General features: G+C 51.0%; 1 protein-coding gene across 1 annotated transcript; it reads left to right on the top strand.

Moving 5' to 3' along the window:
- Positions 1-3,593: 3,593 nt before the first annotated feature.
- Positions 3,594-3,917, top strand: LOC133266260 (feather keratin 1-like). Its single transcript, XM_061447491.1, has one exon. The coding sequence runs from the start codon at positions 3,603-3,605 to the stop codon at positions 3,915-3,917; it is 315 nt and encodes a 104-aa protein (XP_061303475.1). The 5' UTR covers positions 3,594-3,602.
- Positions 3,918-9,665: the final 5,748 nt, after the last annotated feature.

Below are 9,665 nucleotides of genomic sequence, written 5' to 3'. Positions count from 1 at the left end.
ATCAGGGCTTTATTCCCATTGATGATGGGCACCCTGCACATCCTTCTCTCTGGGGTGGTTCACTTCTCAGCCTCTTATGATCCAGACCCTCCAGTCTCTTGGTGACCCTGCACTGCTCCTGCTCCAGAAAGTCCAAGTCCTTCCTCACTGGGGAGCCAAGAAATGAATCCCACATGGGATTCTCCTCACCATTTCTGATGAGTAGGGGATGCTGCCCTCCCCTTACGCACTGCAAAACCCCTGAATGCAGCCCTGGAGACTCGTGGGCCCTTTTCTTGCAAGGGTACTTTGCCGTCTCATGGTCCCTTTGCTCTACAACAGACCACAACGTCATTCTCTCCTAAGACTGTTTCTAACCCACTGGTCTCACAGATATTCATGCTACACGGGGTCACTTCTCCCCACATACAAGACTTGGCATCTGCCCTGGTTGAACTGTTGTCATTCACAACATCCTCCTGGACAAGTTGTTCAAATGTGACATGAGCAAGTACACCATACATTGGATAAAGAACTCCTCAAGAGCAGGGCTGAAAGGGTCATAGTGAATAAACTTAGAATTAAACATGGAACTAAATAAACTTAGAATTAAACATAGAATTAAACTTGGATAGGGATGTTGAGGATAACAGGAAGGGATTCTACATGTACGTAGCAAACAAAAAACAGACTAGGGACAACATCGGCCCCCTCATGAAGCTCTCAGGAGAACTGGCTACACAGGATTTGGAGAAGGCTGAAGTTCTGAATGACTTCTTTGCCTCGGTCTTCACTGCCAAAGGCTCTGACCAAACCACCCAAGTCTTGGAAGGCAGAGGCAGGGACTGAGAATGAAGACCTTGGGCCCACGGCAGGAGAGGAACTGGTTCAAAACCATCTTAAAATATAAATGTGCACAAGTCCATGGATCCTGATGAGATCCATCCGTGGGTCCTGAAGGAGCTGGGGAATGAAGTTGGTAAGCCGCTGGCCATCATATATGAAAAATCATGGCAATAAGGTGAAGTTCCCAATGACTGGAAAAAGGGAAATATAACCCCCATTTTCAAGAAGGGGAAAACGGATGACCTGGGGAAGTACAGAGCAGTCAGTCTCACCTCTGTGCCTGGCAAAATCTTGGAGCAGATTCTCCTGGATGGCATGCTAATGCACGTGAAAATCAACAAGGTGCTTGGTGACAGCCAGTATGGCTTCACTAAGGGGAAATCCTGCCTGACCAATTTGGTGGCCCTCTATGATGGGGCTACAGAACTGATGGACAGGGGTAGAGCAGTTGATGTCATCTACCTGGACTTGTGTGAAGCGTTCAACACTGTCCCACATGACATCCTTGTCTCTAAATTGGAGCGACATCAATTTGATGGATGGACCACTCAGTTGATACCCTGGAGGGAAGGAATGCCATCCAGAAGGACCTTGACGCGCTTGTGAGGTGGGCTGATGCCAACCTCATGAGGTTTAACCAAGCCAAGTGCAAGGTCCTACACCTGGGTCAGAGCAATCCCAGGCACAGCTACAGGTTGGGCAGAGAAGAGATTCAGAGCAGCCCTGAGGAGAAGGACTTGGGGGTGTTGGTTGATGAGAAAATGAACATGAGCCGGCTTCAGTGTGCGCTTGCAGCCCAGAAAGCAACCGTATCCTGGGCTGCATCAAAAGGAGCGTGACAAGCAGGTTGAAGGGGGTGATCCTCCCCTCCACACTGCTCTTGTGAGACCTCACCTGGAGTATTGTGTGCAGTTCTGGTGTCCTCAACATAAAAAGGACATGGAACTGTTGGAATAAGCCCAGATGAGGCCACGAGGATGATCAGGGAGTGAAGCACCTCCTGTCTGAAGATAGGCTGGGAACATTGGGGCTGTTCAGCCTGGAGAAGAGAAGGCTGTGTAGGGACCTCAGAGCAGCTTCAAGTGTCTGAAGGTAGCCTATAAGGGTGTCGGGGAGGGACTCTTCATTAGGGTTTGTAGTGATAGGACAAGGGTAACGGGTTAGAACTTAGACAGGGGAAGTTTAGATTGGATATAAGAAGGAAATTTTTTACTGTTAGGATGGTGAGGCACTGGAATGGGTTGCCCAAGGAAGTTGTGAATGCTCCATCCCTGGAAATGCTCAAGGCCGGGTTGGACAGAGCCTTGGGTGACATGGTTTAGTGTGAGGTGTCCCTGCCCATGGCAGGGGGAGTGGAACTAGATGATCTTAAGGTCCTTTCCAACACAAACTCTTCTATGATCTTTTCTATTCTATAAGCCTGTGACCCAGCTCTGCTGCAAACGTGGGGCTCTGTGCTGGGTTAACCTTGGCTGGGTGAAAAGTCCTCACTGAGCTGCTCTATCATTTCCTCTACTATGTAGAAGAAGAATACGACAAAAGGCTCCCGAGTTGAGATAACAACATGGAGATCACTCACTGTTTTCCTGTGCCACCAGAACAGACTTTGCTTGGGGAAATTCATTTATCAAAATCAAAAGACAGAGTAGAATTATGAGAAAAACAAAAAAAAAAGAAATTTTTTAAACAGATTCTCCCAGCCCTCCCCTACTGCAGGTTAAGCTCCCCTCCTGAAATACATACTCCCTCTCCCAGAATGACAAAGGGGGATGGAGAAAAAGCATTATGATCATTTCAACACTTGTTGCTTCTGCCACTCCTTCCTCTGAATAAACTTAAATACATAATAACTTAAATAAACTTAAGTTAACTCCATAAACCCAGTACATCAGCTGGCAACCTTAGAAGAACAACTGGGACCCAGGACACCCACAGAGCTCACCCAACAGGAAAGGACAGGCCTGAAGACAGGCTTATCAAGCTGGCAGCAAGATGGGGAGGGACTGAATGCGATTGAAGGGGCAGCCCCTCACAGCCACCACAGCTCTAAAGCCCAGTCCAGCCTGACAGGGCTGTGATGACATGGGGCCCCCACTTCACAACGCACTTGCAAACCACACCTAATGAGTGCCACAGGATGACCTCACTCACACCACCCCACCTCTCAAGCACTTTGGTTGCAACTTCTGCCAAGTGTCCCAAAAAGCAGCACAAACACGAAGTATTTGGCCTTAAATTATTACACTTCAAAGCGGCCGCCAGGGCCAGATGGACACGTCCTCAGCAGGAGGACATGCAAAGGGAGTGTTCTGGGAAGGAAAACACAAACACAGCTCATGACTTGCCAGGCTGTGGCACGCACCAGCTGCTTGCTGACAAATGCTGCCATGCGCAAAGGCTGTCCCGCCCCTCGGGGACCAGCATAAAAGCCGGCCCAGAGCCTCTGTCCCTCACTCGCCTCTGCTGACGCCTTCTCCTGCACACTCAACAAGGTGAGCCTCAAGCCCCTTGCCCTCTGCTCCTGCCCCCCTGCCCCGGCTCTTCCAGCACGCTCTGCCCCAGCCTCAGCACCCCTCACGCCTCCCCAGCCCCACAGCCCCACACCAGCCTCCCCACTGCCTCGCCCTCCCGCACCACAACCCCTCGCACCCCCACACACGCCGCTCTCCCCACACCCTCTTGTCCATTCCCTCCTCCCCTCTCCTCTCCTCTCCTCTCCTCTCCTCTCCTCTCCTCTCCTCTCCTCTCCCTTCCCAGGGCCCCTCCACACCACAGACATGGCCTGCTACGACCTCTGCCGCCCCTGCGGACCCACCCCACTGGCCAACAGCTGCAACGAGCCCTGTGTCAGGCAGTGCGAGGACTCCCGCGTCGTCATCCAGCCTTCCACCGTGCTGGTCACCCTGCCAGGACCCATCCTCAGCTCCTTCCCCCAGAGCACCGCCGTCGGATCCTCCTCATCCGCTGCCGTGGGCAACGTCCTCAGCGCCCAGGGAGTGCCCATCTCCTCTGGGGGCTTCGGCTACGGCCTTGTCTACGGCTTTGGAGGCCTTGGCTGCTATGGCAGAGGAAGGGGATACAACATCTGCTAAGGGCCTTCCCTACAAGATCTGACATGAAATGCCGCAGCCTGGATTCGACACCATTAATTGAGAACACCTGTCGGGGTCAATGCTAGTACATGGGCTTTCTATCACACCTCCTCCTTTCAAGGCATCATGAGAGGAATCTGGGTAGGTTACCAGCCCAGCCTCTCTGAAAACATGGCTCATGGACCTCCTCCTCTTCTCCTACCGCTTTCTTTGCATGACCCCATCAGCTGTGTCCACTACTGTCTGCTGCAACCACCACATCACATGCAAAAAGCTATCAGAGTACCTCCAGTGGGGTGCTCCTAGTGCAGGGCAGGAAGACCTCCATCCTCTGCCAAAATCTGCTGCATTGCAGAGGACCTCATAAGATTGTCACCCTACTTACACCTAAGGCCCCTTCCCTTGTACACTGTGCTTTTACGTTTTCATTCTTTTGCCTCAATAAAATTATCCTGAATTCCACTTAGTGACTCCTCCTCTTCCTTTCTTCTACCAAGGCCCTTACAACTTGACATGGCACAAAGCAATAGCTCAACGCGTCATTGGGGTGGATGAAGAAGTGCCACAAGGCCTCTCCTAGTAAATGAGCCAGCACAACCAGCAACAGGACAGACTGCTAGCTGGGGGCTTCCAGAAGTGACCTAAGCCCACCCCTCACCCAGGCTCAAACAAAGGATACACGTTTGCAAAGATTCCTTGTGCATGCCTCTGATAAAACCTCCCTGCATCACCACACAATTGACCAACTCTCCTACCCAGCATGGGTCTCCAGCCCTCCCAGCAATCAGAACCACAGAATCATGTAGTTAGGCAGGACCTATGTGATTTGGAGAGAAGCAGCTTCAACTTCCCCTATCAAGCAGGGCCAGCCACAGCGGCTTGTCCAGGACAATAGCCATTTGGGTACTCAGCAGCCCCCAGCATGAAGATTCCACAATGACTTCCACTCTTCGACCATGCTCACACTGAAAAAAGATTGCCTTCATTGCCCATGAAATTCCATCTCTTTTCCCTTGTGCCCACATCCTCTTGTCCCACCACTGGTCACAAGCCTCAGGGCTCAGCACTTCAGCCACTGCCTTCCAGCCTCCTCACCGGCCCCATCACAATCCATACTTTCCTGCCTTGCTTCTCTAGTGTAGAGAGCTTAACAACAGAATGGCTAATCTTGTGGTTAATGTTCACCCTGAGTTGCTCAAGAAACAGGATGTACATCTTGCTGAGATGGCGCCACGGTATCTTGCTGAGATAGCGCAACGGTAATGCTTGGGCAAGCTGGGACAAGCTGGGACATGTCGAGGCACGTTGAAGCAGGAGGCGGTCACGGTTGCTTGGGAGGCCCCTGCGTCAGCACGGGCTGACCAATGATTTTGCTGTATCCTAGCAGGAAATGTATCTAACACTGCAGGCTATAAAAGGGGTTGTATCTTGCTAAATAAACGAGACTTGCTGACCATGAGAGCATGAGGCTTGTCTCCCGCGACTCCAACAAATGGCGCCCGAACAGGGACCCGAACGGGGAACAGGGACCCGAAGGAGTTGCGTTGGGTGCAGGTCTCGACTTAAAGACGGCTTCTGCAGGACTGCAGTGACACATCGGTGTGCTGCTTGCTTTCTGCTTTGGCCCAGAGTGCAGCATCGGCTGGCTCTGCTGCTACGCGCTGCCGACGCCTGGAGGGTGCAACGGATCCGGTAAATATGGACAGGCAAGCGGCGTATGATCTTTTTACAGGGACTCGACTAGCGGGGACCCGGAATACAGGGCCCCGACTAGCGGGGACCCGGATACAGGGACCCGGTCGACGGGGACCCGGATACAGGGCCCCGGTCGACGGGGACCCGGAACGGCGAGTGAGCGGCGCCGGCGGCAGCGGCCGGGAAGCGCGGGCAATGCTGCTGCGGTGGCGTGACGGACCCGGGTGCTTCGACTAGCCGAAAGAATCCGCCGCTGGGGCGAACCAGACACTGCTGCGTCGGGAGGCCGATCCGGAGACCGAGGTTACAGGACGACCCAGAAGAAGACGATCCGGAAAAGGCTGGCCATGAAAATGGACCGAGAGGTAGCCCTGGACTTATTACAGTGCTTCTTATAAAAGCGGGGAACTGAGCCCTGAACTTTTTACAGCGCTTTTTATAAAAGCGGGGAATTGAGCCTGAGACTCTAAAGCAGCTAGCAGGTCTAGTGGCTAGGGAAGACTAAGATATTTTGCAGATCCTAATACAATATTTGAGGAGAGTGAGTGGCGAAAGTTTGGTGATGAGTTATTTGACTCAGTGCTTAATGATTATAAAAAGGCAAAGAAACTCGGTAAACCACGGAGGGAAGTAATGAACTGTATAAAAAGAGACAAGGCGGAAAAGAAAACTGCCGCGGTAGCAATGGAGAAACTAGGAACAGACGTCCCCGGTCGGTTGAAACCGGGGGAAGATTACAACTCGTTCCCCCCCCGCAGCTCGCAGGAGCACAGGGTTTCCCACCCCCCCCCCCCCACCCCCCCTTTCCTTTTCTCCCCCCTCCATCAGAAGGTGCCGCGGAGGAGGTGTAACCCCCTGCTCCCCCACCACCCCAGTTCCGAAAGTAGGGACTTTGAAAAGGACAGAGAAAGTATATTAGAAGGGATACGCATGATAAATGTCGAGGAATCCGAAAGAAAGAGGACGGTGCCTCAGCGCCGGATCGATGGCGGCGCCACTGTGAAGCACGCAGTAGAAAATAGAGATCATGCGCTAGCGGGAGATTTAAAGGAACCGCGAGCCTCTCCAATCCACTACGCCCTATAGTGAAAAAAAAAAAAAAAAAAAAAATTTAACTCAGTCACAGAGGAGCCAGGTCTGCAGATGGCCACATACCGAACGAGATACACCTGATAAGAAAGACCCAGCTGCGAGCAACGGAGACCCCGAGTTCGGCGCAGGATCAGCCCCCGAATTCCCTGAATCCGAGCCAGATTTATATCCTCTGCTTCCAGACCCTGACTCTGTCTCCCGGGTGGGTCTGCTCAGACTTACTGGCCCCGGAGACGCTCAGTTGTAACAATGGGTAACCAGATATGTGATCATTACTGGGGAATTTTCTGCAATGGGCATCTTTGCATATCCTATGTTTACTGCACAGCGGGGGCTAAAGAGTGGGAAGCTCTATATGTTATGATTTTTTCTTGCAATTGACAGGGAGAGCCCATACAGTTTCTCTGTGATACTCATGTACTAGAAGTTGGTAAATATAAGTATGTCCAGGTTTCTGTCAACCCTTGGAGACCTCTGTAGATACTGCTGGCCACTTCTTCCAGCACAGGCTGGCCACCTGTGTTGGAATGAGTGTGCATTTTGGTCAGTATAAAAGCCCAAGCCTCATACGATGTGGGTGAGGCAGAGCCTCTGCGGGGACGCCCGCTAAGTTTGAGCCTGCCACCTCGCACTGCAGTGATGCTTCTCGGAGCTGGTTTGCTGTTAGTCTCCACAGGGTCCTTGTTCTGTACGTGGGACTGTAGTGGGAGTAATGATGGTAATGATGGCTTTTGCAGGGACCTAAAAAAAAAAAAAAAAAAGAGGGGGGAAGAGAGAGAGTAATGATGTTATATTTAACTTTAACCTGTCTACTTCTGAAGAACTGATAACCTGGGGGAGGCGGTATATTTGTGTCCTCCTGCCTACAGGTCCATGGTGACTGCCTGCAAAGTTTGTCAAGCCTTGCCATGAGCTGGACAGACGAATGGATAAACCTGATGCCTCAGCTACAGGAGCTGACCGTGATTACCCCAAGCAGAATGAGATAGAGGAAGAGAAAGAACAAATAACTGCAAAACATCACTTGGGGGCAACTGAAAAGTAACATCCTGAATATGTGTGCTTGTAAAGTAGCTATTATTAGAGGTTGTGATTTTGTGTATAAAACCACCTGTATTTACTAGCTAGTTGCTAATAAGAAACTGCACCTTGTATTGTATAGATTTGTCACTTGTAAAAGAGATGTCAGAATATGGAAATTTGCAGTAGCCGCTAGAAAATGCTAAGGCAAAAGCTAGAAAAATTTTAATACAATGGTAGTGTTATAAAGCAGGTGACATCGAAGGCAATTCCTGATTTGTTTTAATGTTGACTGTGTAAGACATGCAACACTGCAGAACCTTTTGTTGTTGGAACAGGGACATGGATGTGAAGAGTTTGATGGAATGTGTTGTATGAGTCTCTCTGATCACTCTAATTCCATTCATAAGCAATTGGCGCTATTGAAAGACAAATGCGAAAATTACAAGAGACAAGTGATCCTTTCACAAACTGGTTAGCGTCCTTTGGATTATCTCCCTGGTTAATTACTTTGATAGAAAAAATTGTTTTGGTGTTGGCTATAATCTTGTTTGCAATCTTGCTTTTACCATGTATTATGCAGTGTTTGCAAAAAATATCGAATACCTTTAATCATAATATGGCTATGCTTGCTACTAAAGAAAACGGGGGAAGTGTAGAGAGCTTAACAACAGAATGGCTAATCTTGTGGTTAATGTTCACCCTGAGTTGCTCAAGAAACAGGATGTACATCTTGCTGAAGGTGGCGCCACGGTATCTTGCTGAAGGTGGCGCCACGGTATCTTGCTGAGATGGCGCCACGGTATCTTGCTGAGATGGCGCCACGGTATCTTGCTGAGATAGCGCAACGGTAATGCTTGGGCAAGCTGGGACAAGCCGGGACATGTCGAGGCATGTTGAAGCAGGAGGCGGTCACGGTTGCTTGGGAGGCCCCTGCGTCAGCACGGGCTGACCAATGATTTTGCTGTATCCTAGCAGGAAATGTATCTAACACTGCAGGCTATAAAAGGGGTTGTATCTTGCTAAATAAACGAGAGTTGCTGACCATGAGAGCATGAGGCTTGTCTCCCGCGACTCCAACACTCTAGGAGCACGTAATGGGAGACAGTGACAGAGCCTTCCTTCAAGTACAGCTCAACAATAGACACTGCTCTAAACTTGGCCAACACCCTGTTGTTGGCAACAACAGGGAAGACACAGAGGTTGGTCAAGGACAATTTCCATTCCCAAAATCCACACCTAAAACCACAGCCCGTCACCCTGACCTTGCTGGGCATGGCAGTGCTTTCCAGGAAGGTTTCTTCTGTCACCTTCCCTAGGAATGAGGTCAGGCTCAACCGTGGGCTCAGCCCCAAGGACCCAGTGGTCCACTCAACATGGGGATGGGCAGCTTGGAACTGAGGGAGAACATAGCCAGTGGGGGTGTAGTGGCTTCCCTGAGCCCGCACCACCTAGTGAACTGCACCCACTATAGGAGCCTGGGTGCTTAAGTAGAGAGTTACAGAGGGTAAACACAACAATTCGGGGTACTTGGAAGGACTCCCCCCATCACAGGGCTCACCAGCTTCAACCAGGCCCACCAGGACCACAGCCAGCTATCAAGAGCAAACCTCTTATGACTGCTTGCAAAACAACACACAGGAAGGGCACCAAGAAGGCAGAAGCCCTGTAGAGGCACCATCCTTTCTACCACCTACAACCTCACAAGCAAGAGGGGCACCAAGACACGCACAGAGCTCAACCAACAGGGGAGGACAGGTCTAAAGACAGGCTTAGCGACCTGATAGCAAGGTGTGGAGGGACTGAATGCGAAGGAAGGGGCAGCCCCTGATGGCCAGCACAGCTCCAAAGCCCACACCAGCATGACAGAGCAGCGAGGATACGGGGGTTCCTCTTCACAACGCATCTCCAAACCATACCACATGAGTGCCACGGGATGAC

Source organism: Pezoporus flaviventris, unplaced genomic scaffold (genome assembly GCF_033815535.1).
Source record: "Pezoporus flaviventris isolate CSIRO_AGI_PZ_B2104156 unplaced genomic scaffold, CSIRO_AGI_Pfla_v1 ptg000007l, whole genome shotgun sequence".
Lineage (NCBI taxonomy): Eukaryota > Metazoa > Chordata > Aves > Psittaciformes > Psittacidae > Pezoporus > Pezoporus flaviventris.
Note: the sequence above shows the minus strand (reverse complement) of the source record. Positions and strands in the feature narration are given on the sequence as shown.

Excerpts from the sequence above, each read along its gene's own strand:
- LOC133266260 (XM_061447491.1), top strand. The coding sequence starts at position 3,603 with ATGGCCTGCTACGACCTCTGCCGCCCCTGCGGACCCACCCCACTGGCC.